The 16,798-nt window shown below is 38.3% G+C and overlaps 1 protein-coding gene across 15 annotated transcripts in view; it reads left to right on the forward strand.

Annotated features, from left to right (window-relative positions):
- Window positions 1-15,295: 15,295 nt before the first annotated feature.
- The window catches only part of BIN1 (bridging integrator 1), a 97,322-nt gene continuing 95,819 nt past the window's right edge, over window positions 15,296-16,798 (forward strand). For 3 of the 15 annotated variants that reach the window (XM_027879962.1, XM_027879946.1, XM_027879953.1), the window contains exon 1: window positions 15,308-15,474. In XM_027879962.1, the coding sequence (XP_027735763.1) occupies window positions 15,391-15,474 (84 nt within the window). In that variant the 5' untranslated portion in view covers window positions 15,308-15,390. Of the gene's footprint in view, window positions 15,475-16,798 lie in introns of all 15 variants that reach the window. The other 12 variants (XM_027879913.1, XM_027879921.1, XM_027880006.1 and 9 more) reach the window with 10 other exon arrangements.

The following is a 16,798-nucleotide window of genomic DNA, read 5'->3' on the forward strand; positions in this document are numbered from 1 at the left end:
TTACTATCTAGTGTCTAATGCAAGGAGTAGATACCTGAAAGTTTTTTTCTTGTTTTTGTTTGTTTGTTTGTTTATTTTTGCCGCTACAACTAACAGAAAACTGTCCCTTGCATGATACTTTAGATAACTTCAGTATCACTGCACTGATCTTACTTTCTCATTTGTGAGAGAAACCTTATACCTTGAGTCCATGCTATGCCTTCAATAACACTCAAAACTGCATGTAGGATATGATGCATATGTAATTATGTATAATTCACTGTTTACATGTCAGGCTCTGGTTGTTGTTTGGGAGGTAGTTTACATTCCAACAATCATAAATTTTTCAACTATAAGCAAAGTTAGCAAAAGTTGTGCACCTCAGTTTTTAAAATTACAAATTTTTTCTTTGCTCATCCACCCATAAGAAGTCACAGACAGGTTAGAAATTAAATAACACACTGTACCTTTAATGGTGTACATGAAATTCCACAGAGCCAACTACTACAGTCACATCCTTGTAGTATTTTGATTCCTTATTGTAGTGCCTTTTCAAGGTCTTGACAAAAGAAACCCAAAATGTCCTTTGTATGGATCTGGTATATAAAATAATAACGCTAAGCAAAATTCATCTGTTCTGTGAATGGATTAAATGCTTATACGATGACTTTAAAATGTTATTCCTGTGATGAGCATATATACATCCTATAAGAAAACCAGGGAATCTGTGAAGGGTATATTTCTTGAACAAGCTTGCCTTCTGATGCTGTTTTCTAGGGCTTCAGATTATTCCCTTTTTTTTCTTTTCTTTCCCATTGTTTTTTTCAATTGTGTCCATCCAAAACATAATAAGAAGAGCTGCATTTTTCAGAGCCAGCTGACATCCCAAAGGAGATGTTTTGCGAAGGTCTGTTCAAAAGTCTGAGGATTGAGTATTTGACTCCATAACTTTGCCTGGTTTTGTTGATTTGGAGACAAAGAGCTCCTGCCTTGAATCCAAATCTGGATTCCCCGTGGTACCCTCCTTTTGCATTGTCATAGAATCGTTAGAAACACCAGCCATTGCTACGCTGCAGTACATTTGCTGCTTGTATCAGGGCCTTGGTTACACATCACTGTAGAAGATGGAAGAGGCATTCTAAAATGCTTTTTAAAACATTTGTATCTTTTCATGATAACAGAAAGCCTGTAATTGTTTGAATAGAGCATCTGCCCATGTAAGTTGTCTTTTATACATAATAAAATATTTATATAGAATTTACAAGTTCTGAGTCTTATTTTAATGACTATTAATAATTGCATTTTTCTTTAGCATAATAAAGTTTTTAAATTGTTGTATAGAACTGGAAGGTTCACTGCTTCATGGGATATTGCTAGTGCAGCTAGAAAATATGGGGATTCTTACAAGAATTTAAGGTGTGTCATGAACCTGGCAGAAGGTGAGATAATATTATGTTAAGGATACTGTCATTCTGGAGGAAAGATACTGGCAAAGTTACTCAAGAAATACCCTAGGACTGACTCTAATGTTAATGTTTTGATTAATTGCTTAATACATAGAAGAGTATTAATGATATAAAGAATTAGAATATGAAGTGTAAAAAAAAAATCACACCAAACCAAAACAACAACAAAAATAGAACTCAGAGTGTAAGAGAAATGGGTTGGAATTTAATAACAAAAGATATGTATGTAAGGAATAAAAATAATTTATTTGAGGAGCTCAACAGTAGAAAATGAAAAGTGTAGAGGAAGGCCTAGGTAATCAAAGGTGACTAGAAACTGCAAGTGTGTTGGAATAATGATAAATACAGCTCACACTGAATGAGATGCAGTCTTATCTATTCTTCCCCAATCTCTATCAGAGATACTTCATCTTGAATGCTCTGTACAGTGCGCTTAAGTATTCAAGAAAGATGGAGTTTGATTTGAACAGGTTATAAAACACTAAGATTATCAGGTTAATAGTTTCCTCTGCCTCCCTTTGGTTTGCTTGCAGATCAAGCCCTGGCACATCTGGAAGCTCTGTAACCATGGGCTTACAAGAACTTGTTTCTTTGGACACAAAACTGCTGAGTTGATTTTACTCCTTCCAGTTGGATCAGATAACAGGTAGTGAAAATGTATCCTCAAAATTTTTTATGTAGTTAGCCTAGAAAAGTGAATGTTGTGAGAGAACAGGAATGTTCTCCTCAAATACTTTTAAGTTAAGGTGTTTACTTCTTGAGATAAAAGGAATGTTTTTCCAAAGCCAATATGACCAATTGCAATGAATAAACTGGTGCAGAAAGTTTTTAGCCACCAGGAGAATGAAAGTTTAGAACAAATTTACTGTGAGACAGGATGAAGACAAAAAACCCCCCAAATATTCCCAACCAGCCATGAAATGATGGAGTATGGTAAAAAGAGTTCCATAAAGTGGTTATTTAACTAAAGTTACTCTGTTCAGTCATTCTGTTCTGTTTTTCCTTACTGTCTTGTAGGTTCATAGATGTGACAGGAATCTATGGGGTCAGTGCTGAAGTTGTCACAACTGCAGCAAAATTGTATGCCAGTGGTGAATGAAACTTTGGAGCTCCTTAAATACCCCAGAAGTGATGAGGCTGTGAAAATGAAGAGTAGCATGCCTGGCAGCTGTGACTATGAGAGGAGCAGGCACTGGGAGTGTATTTGGAGGTAGAAACAGAAAAGCTGTGCTGTTACATGGGACTGGGAATGGAAGTGGGAGAGCCACTCAAAGTGGTGTATGTGGGGCTATACCAAATATCACATGAGGTCAAAGTCCAGGAACTAGAGAGGTGAGCTGTGGACTGCATGTAGGATGGCTCAGGCTGAGAGAAATGGAATGAGACGAGCAGTTTGGGTGCCTGATGTGTGTACTATTCCCACAATATATATAAAAAAGGCCACTGCTGGTTTTGATCACTGAGGTTTTTCCTTCCTTTGTCATGTTGTCACATAACGCTCATAACTCTAAAAAATGCTATCATATAATTACTAATGATTTACGTATTTCGTAAAGTCAAACTTACCCTGTCCATGCCCAGAGAAAAACTCAGAAGAGCTACAACAAATCCCCAGTTCTTGGTGTTTCAGAACAATGCCAGTTTGTGCTGGCAGGCTCCCTTCGTAGCAGATGCATTGGAGAGTTTTTCACCTCCTGAAGTGTCACAGAAGTGTCAATAGAGGATTTACAGGGCCATGTGAAAAGCAGATGGTAGGATGATTCAAAGTGCTACCAAGTGATAGTCACAGCGCTGTACAGCTACTTAGCACAGATGTAAATACATATGCCAATGCAGTCACTGCAGAAAACAACTGGTTTTACACATTGAACCCTTCTGATTTTTGCAAAGTGATTGGCTCTGTTATGGACTGTATATATTGAAGCAAGATAAACTAAGACTCACTGGAATGTGTCTTGGAGAATATTAACTGGTCCAGGGCTGCTAAATATTTCTTATGTCTGTATAGGTGGTTCTCGTCTAAATCTTATACCTGCAGCATTAAATAATAAAGTTGGAAGAAAAGGTGTGAATAGTAACTATTTCAATAATTGATCATTTTATAAAATACATTTTTATATATATGTACAATAAAAAGAAACGTACTTTATCCTCTGTGATTAATACACCCATTCACATACCTTTTCCCCTTTCAAAGAGTACCTGCAACAGAAAATGTGTACATGTATACCAAGAGCTTGCAAATGTTATTTATTCATGTTCTTGCTGAATTAAAAAAAAACCCAATATGTAGATGTCATGTGGATATTTGAAAAATAATTTCATTTGAGAGTTTCTTCTATGTTTTCAATAGAATTCTCTTCAAGGAAGCCACTGAAAATACTATATTGTGGTTTTGGTACCACTAGATGGTGCTGCCTTTATAGCATTCCTTAGTGAAAGTCTGGGATTATGTATCTATGGAAAAAGAAATTATACGTATATATATGGCTAAAAGAAATGTACTTACTACAGCTTCTTAAAAATAGAGTAGTTTGGTTATACTTGTTTGACAAGGATTCTTAAGCCTTGCATGTGCAAACATGCTCAATTTTGTGTATGCTTGCTCAGAATGGGAATTTACATGTAAAAAAAAGTGCAGTATGTCCAAAGTTTCATGTGGGCTTCCTTAGAAAAAGATCCAGTCTTTGCAGTGCTGTATTGCCTTCTGCTGGGATTTGTCTTTAACAGAATTTGTTAATCATTGAACTTTGACACTCTACCTGTTATCATGTAAAATTCAAAATAAAGACAGTTCCCACTCTGAAGAGATCACAGTCTGGGTGAGATAAGACTAAAGGAGACAGAAAATAACTGAGGGGATATTTGATGTTTTTCTGGCACTGTTGTGGTAAACATAACAGTGAACAGTAGATCTGCTGACACCATTTAGAGGGTATTGTACCAGGCTTAGCAATGTTTGAAATATAGTGTTTGCTGTCAAGTGTTTATCTAGTTGAGAAACAATTACCTTGGAGTGTAAACTCACTGGAGCAGCCCACTTCACTCAGATAAAAGGAAGGCTGCAGTCAGGGATTTTGGAAGAAAATGTCTAAGGGATAAACACTATAAGAGAATGTTTGCCACCACAGTTAGATCTCAGGATAAGAAATATTTAGACACATCTTTCTTACTCTCAGTGGCTCAGCTTGTGAGTCTCTTTGTCTCCTTTATGCAGATAGGGGTGAACACTTAAATTTGCTTGGAGATTCCCAAATACTGCAGAGATAGTCTCATCCCAGATGTAAAAAAAGAAGCATTAGCTCTAGATGATTAGAGAATCGAAAAGGTATGTGGGGAATGGGTTACATATATCTGGGAGGGTTTGGTTAAAAATCTTCACCTAAGATACCACTGAAAAAGCATTCAGTAATTCATTATCACATTTACAGATGCTTTTTTTATGGTCACACATTCATAAATAATATATGTATAGTAATCATGATAACGCTATCAAACACCAGTTATTTTCAAGTGAAGTTGTATGGAATAACATGCAATTAATTTCACACAGAAAGAAGGCACCAAATTCATCCAAGAAATAATCATTTACTAGTTGCTACTCAGCTTGGTTTTTCAGTATAAATAGATGCCTGTTCTGGAAAGTGTATATTGTATTTTAAAGGTGATTACTAAATATCCCAACTTTGCAGATTTCTGAGAGGTGAATCTCACCTGGTAAAGCTTTCTAATTCATACTGGGATACAGCTGATCAATCACCTCATCAGCGAAGACTGTGGGCAATGGCTACAGTTTCCATTTATTGGCTTTGTCAGATGAAGCTGAGGCAGGAAAGATCTAATATAGCCATGCTGCTCTACCAAAGCAAATGTTTCTAAAGCTTGTATGCTTTCAAGGCTGTAAATTTTGGGTCCACACTGAACAGTTCTCAGTGTGTTAAATTCCACTCTCTGTATTTTTGGAGATTGGGTCATCTTGATTGACAAGGCTTTATTGGTGAGTGTATAGTAGAGATTAATGTTTTAATCTGTCACTACACAGGGTCACGTTGGAATGCAAGAGTAGTACTTGTAATTACTGTAGTTGTGTTGATGCATAATTTGGTATTATATACATAATTATTTTTTGATGTTGGCATTTCACCACCTAATACTGTAGGAGAGACCAAATGAGATTTATGCTATTATTTGGAGATATGTATGTATTTTTATATATAAAATAATGTAATTATTATATAATCACAAATAGCACACAGTCATCTTTCTACTGGCACCAAAGATGGTGGTCTGTTAATGAGTTTCTGCCATGAGAAGTGATAAAATATCAATTGTCCAATTCATGTAGCATTAAAATGAATTAAATTACAAAAATATATAGTGGATGGGGAATAACCTAATGTTTCCCAGGTGATGGGTCAGGTCAGGGTCCTAAGGCTTTTCCACTGAATTGGCTACTTCTCAGAGGAGAAAATCTTTCCTAGGCCTTTGTTTTGCTTTTGTGACTATTATTTTAACTGCAAAGTGTTGGGAAAAAAGAGAGGAGAAAAGAGTTAATTATTTTTAAATGTCTTTACGATAAGGCAACAAATGAAAGTACCTCCCAACTCTTTATTAACATGTACTTGGCATCTAAAGTTTGGAAATGTAATGTTGGACAACATGACTGTAAAGAGTGATGTTTAGCATCAGCATCAGAGAGCAATGAGAATCCATTATTTATTTCTCAGGAATTTGTAAAGAAGGACTAAAACAGGGAAGCCTTGTCAGGTTTTACTGTTTTTATGGACTACTTTTTAAGGGGATGGTAACTCAAAAAGGGGTAAGAACTGCTAGCTAAAAGATACTTCCCTTGGTTGGTTTCTGCGATTCTGAAAGTGCCCAGAGAAATACACATTCAGTATAGTCTTTGTGATCAGCTGGACATTCCTGTGCGATGGATAGCGACCTCTAATTGCAAGATAATGTGGGACTAGTACTTGTGTCCAACGAACAGTTTCTATCCTTCCATAGCAATGAGCAGGAACCTGTCAAATATTTTTTTAAAAAGAGCATAACTTATTTGATTTGCTTTATCAAAACATATCTAAGGTACTGTTACATCCCACGTGATGTAAAAGCATGAATTATGTCTGTTTACACATGTATATTCTGATATTTATATAAGAAGATGAAGGCTTGTTTGCTGTTAGTTTTGTGGGTAGGATAATTAATTAAATATCTCCAGGAAACATTTCACTATTGGCAAGGTCAAACCTTCTTGTTCTCCCTCCCTTTAAGAAAAAGCTTTCTAAATAGAATAGGGATATGTAATTTCAGCAGGAAAGAACTTTGTGGTTTTAGGATTAACACACCCCTGTGAGGCTGTGAGTAGATGTAGTATTGGTAGGATTTGCAAGTGGCTTGCACCTACTTGTTGCTCCCTTTAGGGTATTTAGGGTTGCTTGCCTTATTAAATTTTTACTAATTAATTCTTGGTAAACCTGGAAATTATTGGCATGCTGGGAAGGAATATTTTTGTTTGTTTTAAATTTAGGATCTCAGAAGATGTCACATGCACACATCCAGAGGACAATGCTGTGCAAGATTATTCTTATCCAGGCAGTTTGCTTTGTCTTGCTGTGATGGAGCTCACTAGTGCCATGTAGATCAAAAATACCCTCCACCACTGCCTTTTGGGTTTCTATTTGCCACCAGTTTCTGGAAGCTTATTTTCCAAGCATCACATTTCTGCAATACCTAAAATAAATTTATCTTTACCTCCACGTGCAAGAGAAAGGTAGAGCTTGTGACTGAAGGCCATGAATGCCTTAAAATAAATTAAAACATTGAAGTGATCGCTTAATTCTCCCTTCCCTTCTTTGATTTTCAGTTTCTGGGTTTCAGATTTTGATTTTTTTTTTTTTTCCTGTCTGTATGCCTATTCCTGTGATTCCAAAAGGTAGGGTTTTGAGAGAATATCCTGTATTGCAAAATTCATAGTAAAGATCCTCAGATGCTGCAACATTTCCAGATCTGTGCTTTGGCTTTTAGAGTACAGTAGTATAAATAGTATACATTTCCATCAGTTGTGAAATGACATGTTAAAAAAATTTTTCACAATACTTTTGGTTTATTTATCTGGTAGTGTTGACTTGCTTCAAAATGAGGTTTGGAAACAAACCAGAAATTTAGGCTGACATCTAAGTTTATATTTCTAGCATGCTGATGGCCTTGATAATTGTATGCACAAGGCTGTGACGTATTAAACCCTCAAGGATGCTTACCTTAAGACTGTAAATGTTTTCTGCTGAATTTGGCAGGAAGATTTGAACATGCCAGAGCATTGCATGACATGTAAAAATGTCACAAAGTTTGTAAAGAGAAATGTATCAATTCTAACTAAGTGACACCTAATTCCAAGACTCTATAATATTTCACTGTCAGTCATGGATCAAATATTTGCCCATGAGTGGAAGAAAAGTGCTAATTTACCAAAGCTGGAAACAGCTAAGTATCTAAATCAATTGAATATAGTATTTAGAATTTAAGTAAGAATTGAGTTTGGAATAACAAAGAGCTGTTCTCAGTAAAAACCATTTTGATGGGATTGTTTGCTCATTTCTCTCAGAATGGTTTATACTTCATTCCTGATTTTCCAGCTGTGTACCATTACAATGCACGGACCCACGTTGTTTCTGTGGGGAAATATATGAGTGATGCAGATGGTATTTAAATAACATGAGTGATCCCAGTGCATGAAGGCTTACTATAGTAAACATCTACTTTTATTCTCTTGAGCCTGTACTTTCCACTAGAAATTGACCCTTCGGTGTGAACCAAATAATGATGTCACAAATAAATCACTTGCATAAATTTCCCCAAAGTCCCTATAATACCCAGAAGCATTGTTTTTCTGTTTAGGATTTTTTAAAATGAGAAATGCAAACATTTGTGTTGATTTGCCTTTAATAAAACTAGCGACTTTGAAAATGGCTTTTACAGAGAAGTACAGGTAATTTTTAAGTCACTTACTGTGGATCATTGGTTCTTTTGAGGCCTTCACTGGTTTTCACTGAGTCTTTATGAAAGTCTTAGAGAGTTGATATAGCAAGCTGGTAGAAATGACTGAGTTGTACAGGTAAATATAATTGTTTTTTACATTTTTTGGTGCTTTATTTCCCGAAGTTCAGTCCTGATCCAGAATTAAGAAAACACTATTATAAATGTCAGAAAATATTAGATAGAATACACTGTACAACAGTGGTATATTGGATATTGCAGAAAGCTACCATCCTAATTTTCTGAAAAATTGAATCCCAGATCCCAAAAGCAAAGAGTTGGATAATTTTTAAAACTGAACAAATCTGAGTTGATAGTGAGCTTACAGTAATCGAAGGTGAGATAGCTCTCATAAATAATTTTCAGCGAATAAGTCACCCAATTTCGTTGCCAAGGAAATGAAATGAGGCTCTTGGTAAAGGGAAGCAAGGAAGAAGACACTGGAGCTGGAGCAACTGTGACAATCACAATTATGAAATCTTGTGGATGTATGTTTTAAAGAAAATATCTTTTGTATTTCACTGATAGTTTGTGCTGTTATATGACATCCTGATGATATGATACCCTTTGTGTGATTCCAGCAGATGGGCCAGGTGTTTTACCATAGTTATACATGTGGATAAACTGGCCTATCTATTTGAGTATATAATGAATTTTAGTTTTTAAGATATTTCAATAAATAGTAGAAGGCTTCCAGAGTTATCAGAGTAATTTCCAAAGGAAGCACATGATTCACTTGCCTGTTTCCATGTTGATTGATGACAATGAAAAAATGAAAAAAAAAAAAAAATTGCTTTATATATGCCAAATCCCTTATTTTCCTGCACAATGGGGCAGATAAGAATTTTGATAAACTTATTGGAAGTACATTTGTACACAGCTTATGGATCATTCCCTTTCTTTACTGACTTCATTTATTAATGAAAGGTAGCTAATTTGTCACAAATTCAGGGACAAATATCACTTTGTGGTGGCCAGACCTGCACAGGCAGAGAAAAAAATAGCTACGTGCAGCTGTATCAAGCATGTATCCAAAGTGTCATGTGGAGGGAAGAGAAATTTGATCTGAATTTTGAAATTCAGTGAAAAATCTGCCAAAGTTTGGAGATATTGTGAACACCACATAATTCTTTAGAATTCAAGCAAGCTTTCAGTTTGAAGACAGTCTTCAGTGAGATATGAGTCAAAGTTTTAGTGTAATTTTATTTCCTGCCTCTCCCACTCTCTGAGTGGGTAAGTCTGAACTAGAAAGGCAAAGCTCTCACCTCTGGAGCCTTCTATTATGGTATTAGATTTTTTTTTTGTGTTTGGAACATGATAAGAGTCACTTGGGCATCATCTTCTGTTTCTTTTAGCAAGATAGTGAAGAGACTGAACAGAAGTTGTGAGTTTAAAAGATGTCAAAGAGAACATCTTCTGTACACTATTTTTAAATCAAAGTTCTTTCATCTTGCTTTTGGTTTAAAGGACAGAACACATAATCAAAAAGGTTTTATCTATTATTTTTATGGTAGAAACTTCCTGATTCTTCCCAGCACCTTTCTGTGGGAGAACAAAGAGTTTGTGTGAGAATATAGTCAGTCAGAAAGGAATTCTAATGCAAACTAGATAATGGTGAAGTTGAAATCTGAATTACCCTTGATAACGTTATCAGGTTAAAAGGAAAGACAGAAGTCACCTTTGCAAGCTCTTTCTCGGAATGCTGTCCCAGAAGAATGCATGATCTGCAATGGAAAAAAAAAAGGCAGGCAGGTTGTTTAAGGCAGTCAGGGTTGAATCAGAACTTAATTAGATTTTGCTACATACGTGTTTTGTGTAATATGTTGTTTTCAAGGTGTTGTCTTAAGTTAATCTTTCAACTGACATCACTAAAGCAAGAGAGTGGTGCTGGCAGTGATTGATACCAACTGATCTGATGTGCTATGGCCAGAGCTGGAGTTGGAACAAAATTATGGATCCAAAAAACCAGGTTGTTTAATATTTGAAATTCAACTTTGAATACAACAAGAAATTGTGATTGAAATAGACCCATCTTGAGAAGAAGGAATAATTTATTGGAATAATTTATTGCAAATACTATTACTTAGCACAAATATAAACATTTTAGGAATTCAGTAGTGATTTCTTTATATTTACCATAAACATCTTTAACTAACTCAACTCTCTTAAATATTTTTTAAAAACAGTAATTATACACTTAAAACCAGAACTCCTTGCTGAAAGGAAACAAAAATTATTTTAACTGGGTTTTAATCTTCTTAATAACTGGAACAGATAATATATACTTCTAGTTCCCTGAATGGTGGAGACTACTGCTGGTTTAATTTTTTTTTAATTTAAATGATTTAGATTATACATGAAAGATTTTGCCACCAGTTTCAGGGAAACCAATATATTTTGATTATCACTGTTTGTAGCTCTAAACACACAAACTACAATTAAAAGGTTCAAATCACAAAAAATAAAATTATGTTAATGGTCACATTGCTGAAATCACTCCTTAAAAATTAAATTTTTATTCCAATTTATATTAGGAATCATGAAGAAAACATCCTGCTCCCAGATGAAAAAACTTGGCAAAACAGGAATAATAATAATAATAATAGTGAAAAAAAGAGCTGTAATAACAATTTATGCAATGAAGGGAATAAATTGTACCTAAACTATAAAATAATAGACTTCAACCCAGTGAGAACTTAGCATATGTTTAATTGTAAACGGGTGAGCACTTCATCTCCCTTTAATGAGACAACTGAGAAGTGAAATGCACTTATGGGGCTGAGGCCTAACATAGGCATTATTGATTAGAGTATTAATTATGAAAGCAGTAAAAAAGCAATGGTGGTATGTACATGTTTAAGATGTGTGTTTGTGCTAGTGTGTTTGACAGATTTGCTTCTTCCCTATGAACTGTGTAAATGATTCATCCTGTCACCAGGGAGATGGACTACAGGTGGATTTCATAACCCATCTGGCTTTCTTAACTTTAGCTATTTAAGCTATTCAGCTAATCTGCCTCTGCAGCTAAGGGGGAAGGGAAATGTTTCTGTTTTACCTTTTTTCATCCTTTGGAGGTACCGATTTCTCTCTTTTGATTATAAAAGGAGCCAAGGTGACTCAAATTAAACTAGGTATGTTCAGCTGGATATAGTCAGGTGAAATGAAGTGTCCTGGGCTCTAGTGTTGGAATAGATGAGACATTTGTGCATATATTGAACTTAATGGATCTCATTGTGGGAGGTGCACATAAGCACTGTCTGATTTCTTTTAACTTCAATTGTGTAGAATCTGTCATTAATGGCTTCTAAAAGGTTAGACATCTCTGCCTTACAATACCACAAAGCACAAACAAATGCAAGCAGAAGTTGCTATCCTATATGTTTATTACTATGTGCAGTCCAGTTGGAATGATTTACATTTTTAAGGTTGTAAAAAGCTGTAAGCTTGAGGTCAGTACAATGGTGGATAGACACAGGAGTGAAGACTCTCCCATTCACAAAGCAACAACCTTCATATATTACCTGGTGAAAATGGTTTATATGGTCATTCAGATGCATAGCCACTCACAGGATGAGGTTTCACTGGGTCATGTCAGGGGAATACGTTTGCAACACACCTGGAGCCTGGCAAATGCTTTGCAGCTTAGGTGCTGATCCAATCAAGCACAGAAATAACTGGGAAATGACTCATGATGAGAGGTGGATGCTTGCTGTTAATCCCAGCTTTTAAAATGTACACAGTTTGTCATCATTTTTCATTGTGGTGAATGTGCGTGTCTGGATGCTTTTGTTTCACAATTGTCTGATATTTGCCATGGACTCTCTTTGCAGCTCATGTGCTGCAATCATTTGCTTTTCGCTTGAAAGGATGCAATCAGACAAAAATCCCTTCCAAACCCGTTTCACTGATAAAAAGACCTAAGCAGGAGAAGTAAATATATGAGGTAGGATAGAGAGGAATGTGTTCTGACCCTGAGACATCTGCTCTTTTAAATGTTATGTTACAAATGTTTAACCACATGTGCATCTTTCACCCTTAAAAGCTCAGCTAAGGAGGAGGAGATGGGGGTGAGGGACAGAGGAAATGGGATATTAATTATGTTCCCAGATGACACTGAGCAGTGAGATCCTGCCAAATTATAGATGAGGCTGGAGAAGAAAAGTAATATGAAAATACCAAGGCCAAAAGTATGGAAAAAGTCAGATGCATTTCAGAGACTGCTGTTTATCTACAGATGGTGAATACTAAATGAATACTAAATACCAATCACATAGAAATATGAACTACATGTAAAGCCAGAAAGGAATTGAATGAATTTGCAGTTTGCTGTACAGAGTGGCATCATGGGTATGCACACGCTTGACTTTGAGCATGTCTTGGATCACTGCACTGTTCTCATATACAACTGAAACATATGCCCAAGTGTTTTATTAAATGGGAATATTATACCTACTAACACAATTGAAGTGTAGCATGGATTTAAACTGGTTTCTGAATTAAGATTTTGTCATTAAAAAAAAGTCATTGTCTTAATAAGCAAGACATGCAGAGACACTGTCTCATGAAGAGTGAAAAAGAGGCATTGACAGGTTCTCTGTCCATAGTTTCTAAGGCCTATGGCAAGACAATTGTTTTTATTTTAAGTTCTGAATGAACAGAAACAGTACTGAAGCAGAAATGGAAACAATAAATGACTTTTAAGTTGGAAAATCTGGCCTGGCTCTCTCAAGTTATCACCTTCAACATTTTTCTATGGCTTTAGTTTGCATTAGTGAGTGCTACACTACTCCCTATGTGGATAAATTTGAGACAACAATCTTCATCTGGCAAAGTAATGGCTGTGTGAAACTGTCCTGGAACACAAGTAGGTTTTGGTGCCATCTTTCAGTTAAAATAGGTGTAAGAGATGACAGTGTCCATCTTAAACAAAGACAATCTAGTTAAATATCCAAATTTTCTGCGGGGCATTGGATTGGTCAGTGCTGTACTGGGTGCTGTGTGCACACTGTGTGCTGAGCTCTCACAAAGAGCTACGGTGAGTGTGCAGAAACAGATGAGGAAGGAACTTCTCTGCCACTTGTCCAAGCTCTGGTGTGTAATACTGATGGAAGCTTTGGGGCTGAGTATTAGGATATGATTAACAGTGCTGAGGTGGCTTCCTGTATTCCAGGAAGCAGAACTTTGTGCTATCTTGTAAAGAAATAGAGTTTCACAAAAGGTATTTGCCCAGTAGATCTATTAAAGCACAGTCAAAGCCCTGCTGGGATGCAAGCAGTGACATAATGGAGTCCAGGCTCGCTGAAGAGGGACAAAGGCAGGTCAGGAGCAACAACTCTGAAAAGCAGTTGAGACACAGATGAAGAGTCATACCATACAGACTAAGGTAGCAGGAATTCAGGGGAGGTTATGTGTATAAAACCCTCTGTGCATTCATGGTTGGTTTTCTGACAAATGCCCCAGCACTGCAGTGTATTCTGCAGTGGAGACACACAAAGCACCTCCCTCCACTGTCACCACTACTCCCAACTGGAACAGCCATCACACACAGCCATGCTGAGTCCAAATTCTTGTGCAAATCCAAAAATATGTAAAAAAACTTCTGTCACAGCACAAATGTACAAATATTAACTAAGCAGTCATCATACGGTTCCTGTGAGACAAGCTAGCAAAGTGATTATTCTAGTTTTCCAAGAGACAGGCCTGCGGTGAATGCACTCACCAGGGACACATAATAAGTTGGTACATTCACAACAGTGTGCCCAGGTGGCCAAAAAGGTAAACAGCATCCTGGCCAGTGGCATCAGAAATAGTGCAGCCAGCAGGACTAGGGAAGTGATCATCCCCTTTAGCTGGCATTGGTGAGGCCACACCCCAAATCCTGTGTTTAGTTTTGGGTCCCTCACTACAAGAAGGGCATCACAGTGCTGGCGTGTGTCCAGAGAAGGGCAACAAGGCTGGTGAAGGGCACAAGTATGGCACAAGTCCTGTCAGGAGCAGCTGAGGGTGCTGGGGGTGTTTAGTCTGGAGAAAAAGAGACGCAGAGGAGACCTTATCACCCTGTACAACTGCCTGAGAGGAGCCTGTAACCACGTAAGGGTTGGTCTCTTCTCCCAGGTAACAGAATGAGAGGAAATGGCCTCAAGTTGAGCCATAGGAGCTTTGGATTGGATATTGAGAAAATGTATTTCTTCATTGAAATTTTAGTCAGGTATTGAAGAAACTGCCTAGGGAAATGGTGGAATTTCTATTCCTTGAAGGGTTTGAAATGTATGTGGATGGGGCATTTGGGGATATGGTTTAGTGGTGAACACAGTGATGCTGGGTTAAAGGTTGGACTCAATTATCTTAAAGGCCTTTTCCAACCCTAATAATTCTATGATTAAGGGATGGAATTTCCTGAAATTTCAGCTTACCTTTTAAAATCAGGTGTTTGATTAATTTCCAGATACCCTTCCTTTAAGGAAGTAAATTTCCCTCTTTGTGCCTCTAAAGATCCAGGAATAATTTGAGAAGTACTTCAGCCCTATGAATTTGGACAATCAGAGATAATAATTAGCGGTACTGATCTCTTAAAATAAAAATGTTGTTTTGCTGCAGGGTGAGAGACGACAGCAAACTCATACCGTCATCTAAGATGAATCACTTGCGATGCTTCCCAGACTTTCCCACCCTGCCTGCCCCCCCTGCGGGACAGGCGACGGCGGGGACCCGGTGGGGGAAATCTGACCAAAACCTGCCCCCATCCCTTCTCCCTTTACGGCAGCACTATCCCTTTAAAAGGCGGCCGGCGGGAGCACGGGCAGGCGGGAGGTGGCGGTGACGGTCGGGCCATCGCCTGCCCGCCGGGTTTTCCCCCCCTTCCTGACGGTCCGTCGTTCGCAGCCGCCCGTTAAAAAGAGGAGGCAAAATGGCCGAGCTGGGCAGCAAGGGGGTCACGGCCGGGAAAATCGCCAGCAACGTCCAGAAGAAGCTGACCCGGGCGCAGGAAAAGGTTGGGAAGAAGCGGGGGCATCCCCGGGATGCGGGGTTGGTGGGGGGGTGCGGGTACCGGGGATGACATCGCTCCCCGAAGCAGGGAGGCGTCTTGCAGTGGGTGCTGGCGAGGGGGCTGGCGGCTGCCTTCACTGACTGAGAAATTAGGGCCCCTTTGCACCCCGAGAGTGCAGAATATCCCTGTTGCGAGCGGTAAGGTTTTACCGTACGCCTGCAGAAACATGGCATCGGATTCAGCCGGGAGCGGGGAGGGAGGACGGAGCGCCGCGCGTTTGTGTTGGATCTGTAGATGCTTATTGTTTCAGCAAGGAGGAGACCTTCTCTTTGTGGTATTTAGGTTGTGCTTTATGCAGCATTTTCACGAGCGGTTCTGTATTTTACGGTAGCGCTAAACGCGTAACCTCAAAAGATGGTGAGGAAAAGGAGATGGACACTGCTGCTTATCTTCTAACAGCAAAGCATAATAGTCGCTATTTAATGTACTGACCTTGAGCTCCTGATTTTGGAGTGGTGGTAAAGCCAAAGCCGTACGGCCTTTAAAGACTGTGCCCATGTCTGCTGAGAGAGGGGGGGATTTTGGAATCCCGGGGGCCCTTTCGCTGCTCTACACCCATCTCTGTGCCAGCAAAAGGTGCCAGGAATATGCAATGGATACTTTTCATATTCATTTCTCTGGCATGCTGCATCTGATGCCAGATGTCTGCTCTCTGTAGGGATTATCAGACATTTTACGCAGGGACATTGATCAGCTGCTTTTATCGCAGGCACGCTCGTCTTGTTTTTCAGTGGTTTGCTGTGAGATGACATTGACTGAATAAGGACTGGTGCATCTTTGAGGGAGGGAGGGAGAACAGATCTGCCCACTGCTGCTCTTGTTCCCCGGGAGTTATCTTTAGCAGCTAGATTAAATCTGGAAGGTTTGGGATTAGATGCAGTGCTGGCCTGAGCCTTGTACCAGTCTCTGACACTTAAAAAACGCTGCTGGGTTAGAATGGCAGTCCAGACCAGTTGGGCCTAATGTTGTACATGCTGTATCCATTAGTTTTAGCTCACTTACCAAGACTAGAAGCATTATTTGAACTTGCCTAACTTCTTGGAAAACACCCCAAATGACTAGCAGATCCAGTATGGAACTGCAGTTCAAGGTCCTGGCTTCACTCTGTACATAAGAGTGATTGTGACCACATCTGTGGTTTTTTTCACCTTGCTGTGGTACCAGAGGGGACAGGACAGGGACTCTGTCTCCTGATACTTGGCCCACCCTGAACTCATTGCAGATGCTAACTTCATTATGTGTTAGCCACCAGATGGCAACCATATTT

Source organism: Empidonax traillii, unplaced genomic scaffold (genome assembly GCF_003031625.1).
Source record: "Empidonax traillii isolate 1590-97213 ecotype Southwest subspecies unplaced genomic scaffold, ASM303162v1 scaffold5:size3517227, whole genome shotgun sequence".
Lineage (NCBI taxonomy): Eukaryota > Metazoa > Chordata > Aves > Passeriformes > Tyrannidae > Empidonax > Empidonax traillii.